A 17,500-nucleotide genomic window follows, 5' to 3' on the forward strand; every position below is an offset into this window, starting at 1 on the left:
GACAACTATCATATGATCTCCCTGATATGAGGAAATGGTGATGCAACTTGGGGACTTAAGTGGGTAGGAGAAGAATAAATGAAACAAGATGGGATTGGGAGGGAGACAAACCATAAGTGACTCTTAATCTCACAAAACAAACTGAGGGTTGCTGGGGGAGAGGGGGGTTGGGAGAAGGGGGGGTGGGGTTATGGACATTGGGGAGGGTATGTGCTTTGGTGAGTGCTGTGAAGTGTTAAACCTGGTGATTCACAGACCTGTATCCCTGGGGATAAAAATATATGTTTATAAAAAATAAAAAAATGAAAAAAAAAAAAGAATTTGCCATGACAACTGAAGACAGGCCAGGTAAATAATATAAATAGAACAGTTTTATTTATGACATATTGAGACAATCTAAAACCATAACTTACCTCTAGTATGGAAAAATTAAACTGCAAAATGACAATGGCTTACTTAATATTTATGGCATTTTACTTGTTATTTTTTCTGTGCAAAATCTACTCCCAATAAAGTTAGTTCCATTAACTTTTTCACAATGCATAAGTATTTAAAAGGAGATGATGAATATACCTTTTGCACACTTGGGTAAGTATATGTATAGGATTCTAAATTCTTGTAAGTAGATCTGCTAAGAGAAAGACTTTTTGTAGTTAAAATATTGATAACTATAGCTATACTGGTATTCAAAAGTTTTGCATCCATTTCTGTTCCTATCAAAAGTGTGGCAAGTAGAACATAGTAGTGTCCTTTATATTTCCAATTACTTTCCTAATTCCCCACTTTCTAAATTAGATGTTTCAATCTCTATAATCAACAATTAACAATGTAGAAGTTGTGAGATATGGATAATTATTTACTAAACAAGTATAAATTATTAAAGCAAAAGATCTTAAAATGAATTTTGAGTACTTTTATTTGACCAGTTATCTTTATTCATTATCTTTATTCATAAAAAACTGCTAACTTGACTAGATGATAGAAAAAATACTAACAGAACTAATTTCTAAAACTTTGTCTTTTTCATCTATAAACTTTTCATAATAGAAACAGACATATTTTGAGACATGTAAATAAAAGGTACCATAAAAATAAAAATACTACTATTGTGGTACCTGGGTGGTTCAGTCGGTTAAGTGTCCAACTCTTGATTTCAGCTCAGGTCATATCTCAGGGTTGGGAGTTTGAACCCCATGTTGGGCTCTGCCTGGGTAAGGAGTCTGCTTAAGGACTCTGCCTAAGATTCTCTCTTGCCCTCAGGTCCTCCCTGCAATTCCCCTCCCCTGTAAGTGTGTGCCTCTTTTTCAAAAAACACACAAACAAAAAATTACTACTAAAAAGAGAAGAAAAAATTTAAATTTCAATACTTACAATCATCTAGATCTAGAAGTGAAACATCTTTGGTAAGAGGATTTCTATCTTGCTTTGTTTTATTTTTTTCTTTCTCCTATAAATAAGAAATATTTAATTTATTGCACATTCTATTAAAAAAAATCAATGTAGTTGTTCTTAAATGTTTCAAAACAAACCTTTTTACTCCAAGGGAAAAAAAAATCAAATTAAGCTTTCTGTATGGTTAGATGGACTGTATTTTTTAATCAAAATTTTTATTTTAGCTATAGCTTACAGTATTTTTTCTTCACCATGCAAACTGTTATTTTTAAATATTTTGTTTAAAGATTGTAAAGGTCCATCAGTAGAAAATTTAAAGGCAAATAGTTATTTTGTGATCTGACAACTTTTCCTAGTATAAAAACTTAAAATGGCTCTTTGTAGAAAAAGCCTACAAATGCCTTGAAAATAATTTTTAAACAAGTTGGTTTAAGAAAAAGAATTGCGCAGGACACCTGGGTGCTCAGTCAATTGAGTGTCTGCCTTCAGCTCAGGTTGTGATCCTGGAGTCCTGGGATGGAGTTCCATGGTGGGGGGTCCCTGCTCAGCGGGGAGTCTGCTTCTACCTCCCCACTCCACCCCCAATGACTCCTGCTCTATCTTTCTCTCCCTCAAATAAATACTTTAAAAAAATAAAAAAAGGAAAATGAAATGCTCAAATAATATAAGTTTAGCTCTGAAATCGTCAAGAGGCTTGTGACAGATTAGCCTTTCTGAGATATAGTTTGTGACAGGCACTGTATTAGGTACTTTATCTTTCAACAGTGGGTTCCATCAGACTTTTTTAGGCAAGGCATTCATTAAAATCTACAAATGACATTTTCAGGCTCTTGCTGTTAAGGGATGAAAAGTATTCATTTTCTTTCTTTACTGTTGTCCATTGAGGAGATTAAGTATTTCAAAACATATCTGCACATACTTAGGGTTTACTCTATCACTATCTATTCAGTTTGGTCAGAGATTCAGAAAAGATGTGACATATATACATAAAGAAAAAAATATATGTATATAACACATTTTTCTTCTTTTAAAGGACAAATTGAGTACAGTAATGAGTAGTATTATGAACAAAGATGGACACAGATTAGGACGCTAAACAGATGTATTTGGATCAAAGTTACTTATCTTTATAATCTATACTTTTTGAATCAAATCTTCTCAAATTAAAGGCCCAAACTTCACTTTTTGCTAAAATGTTTTTGTTCATTTATTCAATCATTCATTCATCCAATAGACATGCATAGCATGTATCAGATTCTGTGCTAAGCAAAGGAAGTAATACAGCCAAGGCATGGTTCTTGCCTTCAGGTAACTTATAATCTAATAAAAGAGTTTACAGCTTATCTCTACATATTTTCACAAGTATTTCTGAAATATGCCTCTAACCATAGAAAGGTCTAACTAAAGCAAAAGGTACCTTACTATCATTTAAAGTCAACAGCATGTTAGAGCTGTTATGACAGTGCAAATATATGATTAAGAGTAATACATCAAATTACTTGTTAGGTAACATTTTAAAATGACCTTAAGTTCTGCTAGTTTTTTCCCTTATGCCAAAACTTAAAACAAATTATTTGCAAGTATCATAGAATAACTAAATACTAAGAGTAACAAAATACTAATACTGATTTTCTTCATGAGAATAATAATTTCTGCTTCTGAAAACTTCAAATTATCTAAAAATTTAATTTTCACTCATTATTTAAAAATGAAATAATATTTGCTCCTCTTTCCATACCTAAAATGAAAAACAATTTCTAGGGTTGGAAAAAAAAATAGAAGGAATGTTAGTTTTGAGCTGGAATTTAAAAGTAGCAACAAAGAGAAACAGGTTGAGAATGAAAATGCCATCTCAACTAGAATATCATTCCTGTGAAGAAAGAACATTACAAAAAGAGCTTAACACCATGTGACTTATCAAAATACTATGCTGAGCACAATGGGTATAGCTTCCTATAAGCTACGATGGTGCATGACTGTTTTTATGGAACTGTAACCTTCCTACCTGAAAAATTAGAAACCTATCAAATCAAGATAAAGTTAAAGCTGGAAACAAGTCTATACCTTATTTTCTACTTCACAGCTAAGAGTGTGTAACAATATCTATTAAATACACATCAGGTCACATACAACACAGGACAGAGCTGCATGTGAAATTGACATAATCTCTTATTAGAATTCTAAAACAGAAGGAAAAAAAGGCTCTCAAAAGGACAGAATTTCATTGACTTTCTGAGAAGAGCAAATAACCAGTGACTGAAATACAACATTAGCAATAGATAACGGTCATTTCTACTGAATTGAAAAAGCCTTGCATTCCAAATCAAGGCTATAAAAAGCTTCGTGATGTGTTTGGCATTCTTCTCTTATATTATATTTCATTTTTCATTTTAAAAAATCCATAGTAAGTTCAAAACATTTTCATACTTAAAAGGATCTACTATAAAAATAAAAATCTGAATTCTAAACAAAGAAGTTAAGAGCCCTATTCCATCAAACATTTCTCCATTTGCAATTCATCTTGGTAATAGAGACAGAACCTGGGTAAATGCATATAGGACTTGAGGCAGGAGATTTTTCTTGCTCAATGCATAATTCATGTGCTCCGCCTGCAAAGTGTGTAAAATGAGAATTTCACACCGCAGCATGAGCCATGGAGCTGCAGAGAAAAGGCAGATGAAATCATATTTTACTGTGTGAATTTTATTTCTTACCCTCCCAATATTTATACAAAACCATCATTGACAAACCAAACACACTGACAGATCACCCACTGTTTCCATTGTGTTAGTACTTGAGAAGAGATCAGGCAGAAAGATAGACAATTTGTTTTTGTATATTTTTTTAAATAGAGGATTAGGTTTTTAACAGCTGAGTGACTGTATTAGACTTTTATAAGGACAACAGTAACTGATCTTAAAATCTCACTACAAAAATACCTAGTTATCAATTCATCACCCTCAAATCTCCATTTTGTTTCTATGGTATTCGATTATACACCTCAACACATCAACATTTTCAAAATAAAATACAAACTCACAGGGTTAAGAAACTGATTTCTACTTAATATATTACATTTCAAGTACTAAATAAAAGATCCTGGAAATATTTATTAAGCTCCAAATAATACAAATAAAAATATGTACTAATATATCTGTAAAGATTTTTTAAATGTACTATGCACGTTCATTTCATGCTGATTAAAAAAAAAAGCAAGTAGAAAAAAAGATATGAAAAAATAAGCACCTAATACGCTTCTAAAGAGGAAACCATTGTAAGGAAGATTGAAATTTAAAATGATAAAGCAGGATAAGTGATATGTAAAGTTGGTCAAACTCATATTGTACTTTGAAATCAACAAAAATTCAAGGCTAATTTCTAGCCTCACAGGGTAAGATATTTGCATTAAATATTTTTAATTAGAATTATCAACCAAGGACAATTTAATAACTCTCTTGCCTTCAAGTCATCTAACAAACCTGATTTTAAAAATCTGAAGCTCACACTTAACACTGGGCTTTAAAACAAAGTATGTTGCGAATAAATTGAGACTTCTTTGTAAGTCAAAAGTAGTCTAAACTGTTAAAAATATCTTCCCTATAATATTACTTCCCTATAATATTACTTCTACTTCAATAAGAAAGCTTCTTAATGACATTCACTTTGATTTTAAAGATCTAAACTGAAGTGAAATGATATTTCCGTTCTGGAGAACTTAAAATATAAGCTAAATTGGGAACGACAGAAATTGAAAGAGGCAAGGTTTTGAACTGTCAGAGTAAAAAACCAATACTCTACAATATGCACAGAAGTTATATAATTGCAAAATACATAAATACTTGTAAAAACACAAGTAAAACTTGTTTTCTATTTCTCAAACAGGGCAGAACACCAATCAGAAAATAGTTTCTTTCACTCTTATCAATTACCTATTTCATAACATATGCCAATTTTATCTTACCCCCCAAATCTTTCACGTGACAGATCTTTTACTAGGCATATCTTAACATTTACTAAGGGCTGGACAGACACTAGTCACAGTAACAGTAACTGGTCTATAGAGCATTTAAGAGATTTAATCCCTCCCCAATAGGAACTAGTGAAGTTATATGAAATCCATGTAACCTGTGATAAAGTCTACTGACAGCATCTCAAACACTGCTGTGTATATATATGTAGTACTGTTTTTCTGCACATCTAGTATACATATATTAATCCTAATTTTGACTCAAATAGGAAATGCTCTTAATATGAAATGTTAAGTGCAAGTATGTTATATGTTTATTCCCACTGACAAATTAGGCTTTACACACACTTCACATAATCAAAATACTGCTAATATTTATAAAGAAAATGCATAGAAGTTATGTACAATAAATTTTAAACCATGGTTTAAAATTTCTATCATTAAAAAAAAGGTTATTTAAATCTTTGGCAGCTGTGCATAGACACAGAAGATAAAATCAGTATTATACCACAGTTAAGACATGAAGAATAGACTAACAAGGTGATAGTGGGAATAACTATTATATGTAGGAACACACTAATACACTGTCTAGTTTTAAAAATATCAGAGCCTAGATTCAATTAAAACAACTCAAAGTCTGGTAACTTTTTTAAAAACATTATTTTAAATAAAACTGTGACCATCTGTTCTACACAACATTTTAACTACAAGTAGAATATAACTTAATTATATCGGTAAAAAATAGGATAAAGTGATATAAATGTGAATTTTTTCCTGATACCATGTGGTCTACATTACTGATTTTCCTTTTCACTCTTCTATGTTAAATAAAATATTTCTGTTTACATTGTGTAAACTATGGGAAAGCACTTAAAATATGGAACTATTAAAAGTAATCTTGTTATAGGTATTTTTTGGGGGCAAAAGAACTATTTCATAAGAAGGGTTAGACTTAAAGTATTTTTTCTATCAAATATATTTCAGAAAAGAATACCTACTAATAAAATATATCTGCCCAACTAAAAAAAGTCACTGAACAAGATAATCTTTCTTTGGTCATTACTGACAACATCTGATCTAAAATGAGGACATCTTCTAATCAATAACACAAACAAACATAATGCCAGAATGTATGACTGTATATAGTTTCATGTTTTATGGTTATGTTGGGGCATGGTGTTGAATGACACACACCTCAAGAACACAATTCAACAGAGGTTCTCCCTCTTTTGATTGTCTTTACACCATTCACATGGGTAATACCTTCTCATCAGTAACATTTTTTATTCCATGCATTCTCAAATAGGAGTGACCAGATAGATCCCAGTTGCTCGAGTGGGAAAGCATACAGCATGTTAAGAGAACTACAAATATACAGTCCACTGGGATTAGAACACAGGGACCACAAAGGGAATCGAGACCAAAAAGGTAGGTTTGGGTATGCTAGCCTATAGATTTTTTATTGAACTAAGATGATAACGGGGCATAACATTATGGGTAACCTTAACATTAATCTGGCAAGGACTGGGGTTGGGGATCTGAGGATGACCAACAGCAATGGTCTAAGAATTGAGGTAATGGAGAGGTAATCTAGTATGCTGGTAGTAAGAAAAAAAGAAACAGATATGAGAGAATCTTAGAGAATCTCTAAGACTTGGCAACTTCGTAAACATACAGGATAAAGAAAGGGTCAAAGATAATTCTGGGGAGATCCAGGAGAAGAGAAAAGAATGCTAGCATCAAATGGCAGATCAACTCTTCTTCTGGCTATATCTGACTTAAGAAACCAATAGCTCCTAAGAGGTCTAAGATTTTGGTTTAAATTCAGGAAGAAAAGTTGGAGGCATTATAGGGATTTAGAGATGTCTTTATAGAAGTATTTCACATAATATTTTAGCTAAAGCCACAGGAGTGAATGAGTCTCACAATAGAAAAAAATATAGGAAAAAAGACTAAAAATAAATTGATTCACATCAATTAATGTTTTTGATAAAATGTTGTGTATCAAGCACTAACTGGGGGCTACGCTGACACTTGATATCAGAGGGGTTAAAAAGTGAAGCAATAGAAGGACTAAAAGGTCAAAGAAGTCAGAAGAAAAGGGATGCAAAGAGTTTCAAGTAGTACGGGAATAGTTACATAAGATCAAGAAGAATAATAACCAAAAGAAGCTCACTGGATTTGGGGAAATATCATGGCTGACTTTTCAGAGAGCAGTATCTGTAGGAAGTGGTAAGAGTGGAAACCAACTTTAAAGGGACTAAGAAATAACTGGGTTAAGAGATTGTGGACAAAGACTATCTAGAATATTTTTCTAAACTCTCACTCTCACACACTCTCTATTTCTGTGTATTCCCCCTCCCTGCTCCCCACCCCCCAAATGCTGGCAAAGCACTTGAGTGCCATGGTTGGCAGAGGAGGAAATTAATTAATGAAGAAAGAGACTGAAGGTGCAAAGGAGGCAGATGATAATCAACAAGTCCCAAAGTAAGTGAGGCTTTTTCTTGGCTAGGTGGGATCGCTTACTTAGAGCTACATTCAAAGGAAAAGGAGGATAAACAGAGATTGTGTATTAGAGAGCAGAGAGAGGCAGGAGACGCCCATAGTAGATGGCAGCTCAGTCCTCTGCAGAAAGGAGTCACACCTGGATATGAACTTATAACTTGAGTGGTATAAAAAGAGTCAGAAAACCACAGGAGATATTAAGAGTTGAAAAAGAATTTCAGTTCCTTACTGCACTGGTGTTCTATCACTCTACTACTGGTGGTCTCCCAGGGAATTAACATTCAAGTTAAAAAATGTTAACACTTGCTGTTCTATAGTTATATAGTGCTTTATACTGATCTTTCATATTTGATTTTTTATAATAGCACTTGAAAGCAGTAGAATAAGTATTAACATTTCTACTATATAGATGAGGAAACTGAAGCATAAAGATATTATCTTCCAAAAAGTAGAACACTATACCTATCCCATAGGACACCATAAAATAAACTGTTTTCAAAGCTATATATTCAAAGTACCTCTGAAGCCTCATTTTCATGCTCAATATCCCCAAAACACACTATCCAAGTGAAAGAAAAAGAAGAGAAACAGTAAAAGTATAGATTTAGTTTGGCTGCAGATTTTAAGGCATATGAATTTTCAGCACTAACATACTGACATGCTAAATTAAGGTAAAGCAGGCACCATCTGCCTTCATTACTCATAATCTAGAGCAGAAGCCACAGTACTTGTTCTAAGGAGGACTTCTACAGTTACAGAGTTGCCCATTATTAGAAAACTGGTATACTTATAATTGCACGGTTTAGTCCAAATCACTCAGAAAGGAATAGTAAAAAATAGTTATGGTGGCTCCATGGCAGGGAATATTTCAAGTGATAAATTAAAATGAACAATCCTATCTATTATAGATAAGAAAAGGCATTATAATATGGAGAAAATAAGCCACAAACACAAAACACATGGACATAAAAGTATCAACAATGTGACTAAAATCCAAATTTTTCAAGAGTCTTAGCTTACCACAATACTTTAAAATTTTATACTGATGTCCTATAGGAAAATATTTTCAATTAAGAGACACCAATCATTGAAAGTGTCTGACAAAGAAACAAACTGAATTGTTAACCTAGGATACTTCTGTGGCTTTTTAATGGGTTTCTCAAATCTCTGCTTCTAATACTAAGTAGGCACTAAAGTCTACAATTTTACAACTTCTGTAAAACTTCGTAAGAATAATGCACTTTAATTTTACCCACTTGACATTCATTGATTTCTTGCTTACTCATTTTCTAAAACACTGATTTCTTATTCTGGATTGTACTTATTGTCAATTTCTAAATCTCTTTTATTTTAAATAAAATCTTAAATTTTAAAACATAAAAGTAGGAAATGAATAATTTGATATAAATTATTTAATGTAAGTAGCAAATGAGAGAACACCAAACTCACTATGTGATAAATTTGTATACGAGGTCAGAGTAATAAACACAAAAATCACTAAGATTTTATGTGAATCTTGTAAAATAGAAATCTTAGATTATATACATAAACAGATAAAGTTTTAAATATAAATTCCTGTTTAAAATAGGTATCACTATATACAAGAATATTTGCAATAAGGTAAGACAAAAACTAGCCAATTTTTAAATATACTATTCTTTCTTTACAAAAAAATATGCTTATTCTATCATAATAAATCTCTGGATGGGGGAAGGCAATTATCTACTTCAATGAATTTATTTTTATCCTTGGCTACTCAGATGACTTTCTAAAGAATTTCAAGTTAATAGAAAATATAAATGAAAAAGATAATAGGTTAAAAAACTGAATTCACTAAAAGGCAAAGTTTGACCACATTTTCAACATATGGGATAAACAGTGTATTTATAAAAAAACTACTGCACTTAAAGTCCAGGACCCATTTAGAGGAAAGGGGTAACAATTAAAGATCAGAAAAATATGCAATAGGTCTCAACTTTATATTAATAACTACATTTTTTCAATTTATACTTTTATTTTTTGCTGCTAGGCAGATAAGTTTCAGTGTTACTAATATGATATCAGAAAGCATTATCATTCTGTTGCATAAGTGACTCTTGCATTTGTTTTTAAATAGATGGCTACTTAATTTTTATTAACTAGTTAAATATCTATATCCTTTAATTAAACCTTTAAAAATATTCTATTACCCAAACACCTATTTTTATTTTCATTTAAAAAACTTTTTTTCAAACACCTATTTTTAAAAAGCATTATTTGTCTCAATTTGTTATAATGTACATACATTTATATTACTTTGCTCATTATTATCTGTGACTTCCTTTTACTTCCCCTTTTGCAAAAGCCCTTTATTTATTCCTAAAAACTGTCACATGCTAGCTCACAACAAAAAGGGCTGTAACTGATATTGACCTCTGTAATTTCAGTGGCAAAAGATGAGGTTAAAAAGAGTTTCTGGGATGTCAGCTGAGCGACTGATTCTTGGTTTTAGATCCCAACATAATATTGGGGTTGTGGGATCTAGTCCTGTCAGGCTCTGCACTCAGCGCTGACTCTGTTTGGGATTCTTTTCTCCCGCTGCCCCTCCCTGCCACGCTCTTGCTCTTTCTCTTTTAATAAATAAATCAATCCTAAAAAAAAGTTTCTAATGTCTCTGTAGGATTGAGGTAAACAGGAACCAATTATTTAATAAAACAAAAAAAGGATGAATAAAGATAGTTTTTATTTTAGTTGTCAGTGACAAGGCTGAATTTCTCAATTTCTTGATTTTCAACAAAATACTAATTTTCTTTACTTTTTCTTTTTTTTTTTTTTTTTAAGATTTCATTTACTTATTTGAGAGACAAAGAGAGCATGAGCTAGGGTTGGGGGGAGAGGTAGAGGGAGCACAAGAAGCAGACTCTCCATCAAGTAGGAAGACACGGGGACACGGGGCTTGATCCCAGGACCCCGGAATCATGACCTGAGCCAAAGGCAGATGCTCAACCAAATGAGCCACTCAGGCAGCCCCAAAACACTGATTTTCAAAAGTACTTATTCTTTTGGATAAGGCTATGAAAATATTCCCTTTTAGTTACAGCAATGTGCAATCTCTTACCTTAGCAACTTTTCTTGATTCAAACTCACTTTCAGATTCTGATTCAGAACCTGAAGAACTTTCTTCTTCTGAACCAGAATCAGCACTAGAAGAATCTGAAGTTTTAGATTTTTCATTTTCCTTCTCCCCATCTTCAGAATCACTGTAAGTAACAGATTTAAAAATACCAACTTTAAAATCCTTTATATATGGCAAATTGGTGCTATATGTCCATTTTGTCTATAAATCAGAATCTTTACTAGAAAAATACATTTCACTGAGTACTCACTTATTTTAGTATGTAAAAGACAATAAAAATGGTTTTAAAATTCCAGAACATATTAATAAAAAAAAAAAATAAAGGTAGTATTATCTATACCAGATATATCAGAACCTGTTAAAAATCACTTATACTACCACATCACACATACGTCAAATGCAAAAGGTTATAAAATGATACTAAATGATATAAGCAGAAAATAATTAATAATTACATGTTTGGTTTACCAGAAATATATATAAGATGCTAATAGTAACAACTTCAAAGATATGTAAGGCTGATTTTAAAATACTGTCTCAAAATACTAAATGTTCATTCAAAAATTTAAATATTTATACATCTATTTTTGCTAAAATAGACTTGCACTCTATATGTTGTTTTGTCCAAGAAAATTATTTACATGTGTTCTGAAATGTGACCTGTAAACATATTAATGAGAAAATGTTAACTAGATCAAAAGATATTTCTTGTAATGCAAAGTCTTACTAACAACATAAAATCAACAAATATAAACTTTTAAAATTACCAAATGATTAAGAAGTCCAAGATGGCAGAGGAGTAGGAGACCTTAGTTTTGTCTGATCCCAGGAATTCAGCTAGATAGCTATTAAATCATTGTGAACACCTGCCAACTTAACCAGAGATCTAAGAAAAGAATAGCTGCAACTTTACAAAAATAGAAAAGCAACACTTTCTACAAGAATGACAAGAGGGAAAAACTCCCTTCAAAAAAGAGAACAAGAGGCAGTAATGACTGCCAGGGACCTAGTCAGTATGGATATAAGATGTCTGAACTAGAGTTCGGAATAATGATTATAAAGATACTAGCTGGGCTTGGAAAAAGCATACAAGAAAGTAGAGAACCGCTTTCTGGAGAAAGAAAAGAACTAAAATCTAATCAAGTCAAAATAAAAAAGACTATTAATGAGATGCAATAAAAAATGAAGGCTGAAACTGCTAAAATGAGACAGAAGAGAGAATTAGTGATATAGAAGACAAAATAACGGAGAATAAAGAAGCTATGAAAAAGAGAACTAGTGGACCACCTGGAGATTTCTAGAGATAAGTGATATCACAAAGTGAAGTAATACTAGAATAACTGGGATCATAGAAGAAGAGGAAAGAGAGGGGAAGAAGGTATACCGGAACAAATTATAATAGAGAACTTCCCTAATCTGGGGAAGGAAAGGGGCATTCAAGTCCAGGAGGCAGAGAAGCCCTCTTAAAATCAATAAAAACAGGTTCATACCCTGACATATAATAGTGAAACTTATAAATCTCAGAGAGACAGAGAGAAAATCCTGAAAGCAGCTGGGGACAAGAGGTCTATAACCTAAAAGGCTAGAAACATTAATTGGCAGCAGACCTACCCACAGAGACCTGGCAGGCCAGAAAGGACTGACATGATATATTCAGCTTGCTAATGAGAAAAATATGCAACCAAGAATACTTCATTCAGCCAGGATCTCACTGAAAATAAAAGAAGTGATCAAAATCTTGCCAAACAGAAATGAAAAGAATTTGTGATCACCAAACCAGCCCTACAAGAAATTAAAAGGGATCCTGTAAGCAAAGAAAGAGCCCAAAAGTAACAAAGACCAGAAAAGAACAGAGACAATATACAGTAACAGTCACCTTATGGGCAATACAGTGGCACTAAACTCATATCTTTTCAATAGTTACCCCAAATGTAAATGGGCTAAATGCCCCAATCAAAAGACACAGGTATCAGGTTGGATTAAAAAAAGCAAGACCAATCGATATGCTGTCTGCAGGAGACTCATTTTAGACCCAAAGACACCTCCAGATTTAAAGTGAGGAGGCAGAAAACCATGTATCATGCTAATGGAAATTAAAAGAAAGCTGGGGTGGAAATCCTTATATCAGACAAATTAGACTTTATTTTATTTTATGTTTTCTTTTAAAATTTTTATTTAATTGACATAGAAGTAGTGACTGAAAGATTTCAAAGTAGGCACCAGGCTTGTGAGTCAGCTGGAGTGAACCTCCATTATGAACAGCACTTCAGTCCTTTTTTCAAAAAATTATCACTTTTTTTTAAAGATTTTTTATTTATTTATTTGACAGAGCGAGATCATAAGTAGGCAGAGAAGCAGGCAGATAGAGAGAGGAGGAAGCAGGCTCCCTGCCAAGCAGAGAGCCCGATACAGGACTCGATCCCAGGACCCTGAGATCATGACCCGAGCCAAAGGCAGAGGCTCAACCCACTGAGCCACCCAGGCGCCCCCCAAAATTATTTTTATTAACATCTAATGCATTAGGCAAATTAGATTTTAAACTAAAGACTGTAATAAGACATAAGGACACGATATCATAATTAAAGGATCTATCCAACAAGGGGATCTAACTATTGTAAATATGTATGCCCCCAACATGGGAGCAGTCAATTATATACACTGATTTATAACAGACTCAAACACGTCGATAATAATACAATCATAGTAGGGGATTTTAACACCCCACTCACTGCAACGGACAAATCATCTAAGGAGAAGATCAATAAGGAAACAAGGGCTTTGAATAACACACTGGATCATATGGACTTCTCAGATATATTCAGAGCATTCTATCCTTAAGCAAAAGAATACACATTCTTCTTGAGTACACACGGAATGCTCTCCAGAACAGATCACATACTGGGTCACAAATCAGGTCACCACTGGTACCAGAAGACTGGGATCATTCCTTGCATATTTTCAGACAATGCTTTAAAACTGGAACTCAACCACAAGAGGAAATTTGGTAAGAATTCAAATACAAGGAAGCTAAAGAGTATCCTGGATACTTTTTGAATGAATAGGTCAACCAGAAAATTAAAGAAGAATTTTAAAAATTCATGGAAACAAATGAAAATGAAAACACACTGTTCAGAACCTTTGGGATGCAGCAAAGGCAGATCTAAGAGGAAGTATATAGCAATACAAGCCTTTCTCAAGAAAAAAGAAAGGTCTCAAAGATACAACCTAGGCTTACAGCTCAAGGAGCTGGAGAAAGAACAGCAAATAAAGCCTAAACCCAATAGGAGAAGAGTATTAATAAAGATTAAATCATAAATAAATGAAATAGAAACCAAAAGAACAGTAGAACGGATCAACAAAACTAGGAGTTGGTTCTCTGAAAGAATTAATAAGACTGATAAACCCCTGCACAGACTTATCCAAAAGAAAGGGGAAAGGACCCAAATAAATAAAATCATGAATAAGAGGAGAGATCACAACCAACACTGAAGAAATATAAACAATTATAAGAATATATTATGAGCAACTATATGCCAACAAATTAGGCAATCTGGAAGAAACAGTGCAAGCCTAAAGATGTATACACACAACGGAACCAGGAAGAAATAGAACACCTAAAGAGACCCACAACCAGTAAGGAAATCGAAGCAGTAATCAAAAATCTCCTAACAAACGAGAGTTCAGGGCCAGATGGCTTCCCAAAGGAATTCTCCCTAACTCTATGGTAACTAATCTTTGACAAAGTAGGAAAGAATATCCAGTGGAAATAAGATAGTCTCTTCAACAAATGGCATTGGGAAAATTGGACGGCCACATGTAGAAGAATGAAACTAGACCATTTCCATATACCACACACAAAACAAACTCAAAATGGAAGCAGGAATCCATTAAAATCCTGGAGGAGAGCACAGGCAGGAACCTCTGTGACTTCAGCCACAGCAACTTCTTGCTAGGCATATTTCCAAAGGCAAGGGAAACAAAGGCAAAAATGAACTACTGATTCATCAAGATAGCTTTTGCACAAAACCAGAAGACAACAGACAGAATGGGAAAAGATATTTGCAAATAACATATCAGATAAACGGCTAGTATCCAAAATCTAAAAAACCTTACAAACTCAACACTCAAAGAACAAATAATCTAATAAAGAAATGGGCTGAAAACATGAAAAGACATTTCTTCAAAGAAGACATACAAATGGCCAATAGACACATGAAAAAATGCTCAACCTCACTAGGCAATAGAGAAATACAAATGAAAATCTCAATGAGATACCACCTCACACTAGTCAGAATGGCTAAAACTAACAAGTCAGGAAATAACAAACAGTGAGGATGCAGAGAAAGGGGAACCTTCCTACACTGTTGGTGGGAATGCAAGCCACTCTGGAAAAGAATACGGAGAGTCCTCAAAAAGTTGAAAATAGAGTTACTCTATGACCCAGCCACTGCACTACTCGGTATTCACCCCAAAGATACAAATGTAGTGTGTGTATGTATATATGTGTGTGTATCTGTACATATATATATATATACACACACATACAATATGTATATGTACAATGGAATACTACTCAGCCATTAAAAAGATGAAATCTTGTCATTTACAACATCATGGATAGAAGTAGAGGGTATCATATGAAGTGAAATAAGTCAATCAGAAAAAGAAAATTATATGATTTCAGTCATATGTGGAATTTAAGAAACAAAACAGTGGATCAGGAGGAAGAGAGAGAAAAATAAAACAAGATGAAATCAGAGAGGGAGACAAATCATAACAGACTCTTAATCATAGAAAACAAACTGAGGGTTGCTGGAGGGGAGGGGGTAGAGAGATGGGGTATCTGGGTGATGGACATTAAGGAGGGCATGTGATAAAATGAGCACTGGGTATTATGAAAGACTGATGAATCACTGAATTCTACCTCTGAACCTAATAACACACTATATGCTAATTGAATTTAAATTAAAAAAATAAAAATATTGGAAAAAATTAAACCAAGAAAACTGGAAAAAAAAAATAAAAGAAAAAGAAAAAAACCAAATGATCAAACCTAAATGCTGATGCTCCTCACTCATCTGTTCACTCACTCACACATTTAAAAAATATTAATTGACCACTCACCATGTGTTGGCAGTATGTTAGTGCTAGGATAACAATGTTTAATAAGATACAGATGATCTGTCTGTCTCCCTTACAGAGTGTACACTGCACTGGGGAATACAGAGAAGATGGCGATGACAAAAAAAAGTATGGTAAGTAATAAGTAATAAAGCATAATGTCATCAGAGATCATCTAAACAAAGTGAACCAAAATAGGGAATGCTTCCTAGAGGAAGAAACACATAAGCTGAGAAATAGGAATAACGCAAGGTGTAGGGATAGTCTTGGGTAGGGAGGTAGTTCTCCATGGAGAAAGAATAACATCTGAGTAGCCCAAAGGTCTCTTCTCAAAGAGACATATATTATGGTCTTCTACATTTTCTCAAAACTGAAGGTCTAATTCTCTTCCCGTGTGTATACTTAAAAACAAACAAACAAACAAACAAAAACCCTCTGCCAGGAAGTTTTAGAAACATCATACCAATTAACTAATTTAGGTATTTCAACATATTCTTAGTGGGTGTATTATTCTATAATACTCAGGAAACTTAAGTAACTTGCTCAAGGACACATTGCCTGGAGCGGCAGAACTGGAACTTGAACTCAGTTTGTCTTATTCTAAACACCATGTTTCCCCTACTACAGCATGTAGCTTCCTTCAAATGAAAATACTTGGGACTGTAAACTCAAATTTAATCATAGCTAGGACTACTAAGGGTGGTTTTAAAGAAACTTAAAGCTCCTTAGCTTTAAAAAACTACCACTCAGGAGCACCTGGCTGGCTCAGTGGGAAGAGCACGCGACTCTTGATCTCAGGGTTGTACATTCAAGCTTCATGTTGGGTGTAGTGATTACTTAAAAATAGAAGCTTTTAATAAAACTTACCATACAGCTACACTAGCAAAGTTCAAAAACAATTCTAAGAGACAGGCAGAAAAACATGGTGGGAGAGAGAGGAGAGACAAGGGAAGAATCGATATTTCCTTGAATTGATTTTTGTGGAGGAAATACGATTGCTGTTTATTAAAAATGAAGTCATGGTAACATCTCTGAGCACATGTAATTATATTCAATGCCTAAAAAATATGTGTTTTTTTCCCCTGTAGCAAAAAATAGCAATTTATTATCCCCAATTCAATGGTTAAAACATGTACTTAAAAATGCAAGGTTTTCAATGTATTCAAGATTCCCGCTGGTATAATAAACAATTCTTTTAAATTAAAACACAGGCAAAAAGAAAACTCCATTTCTGAAGGAAAAAACACACAATGAAAGTAATATAAATACACGATTAAAAATTTCTAGCATATTGACTTTTGCTATTTGGAAAATACTGAGTGCACTGAACAAAATTTTCCCTTCCTGGAAATAAGATACTTCTTATAAACTATATCATCATAGATATTCTGATATTAATC

The 17,500-nt window shown here is 33.3% G+C and overlaps 1 protein-coding gene across 4 annotated transcripts in view; it reads right to left on the bottom strand.

Annotated features, from left to right (window-relative positions):
• Nucleotides 1–17,500, bottom strand: part of AP3B1 (adaptor related protein complex 3 subunit beta 1) — a 284,409-nt gene that overhangs the window by 85,820 nt on the left and 181,089 nt on the right. For all 4 annotated transcript variants that reach the window (XM_059418118.1, XM_059418119.1, XM_059418117.1 and 1 more), the window contains 2 exons: nucleotides 10,962–11,103; nucleotides 1,372–1,447 (listed from right to left, as the gene is read on the bottom strand). In XM_059418118.1, coding sequence (XP_059274101.1) covers nucleotides 1,372–1,447; nucleotides 10,962–11,103 — 218 coding nt within the window. The remainder of the gene's footprint in view (nucleotides 1–1,371; nucleotides 1,448–10,961; nucleotides 11,104–17,500) is intronic.

This window comes from Mustela nigripes, chromosome 12, assembly GCF_022355385.1.
Source record: "Mustela nigripes isolate SB6536 chromosome 12, MUSNIG.SB6536, whole genome shotgun sequence".
Lineage (NCBI taxonomy): Eukaryota > Metazoa > Chordata > Mammalia > Carnivora > Mustelidae > Mustela > Mustela nigripes.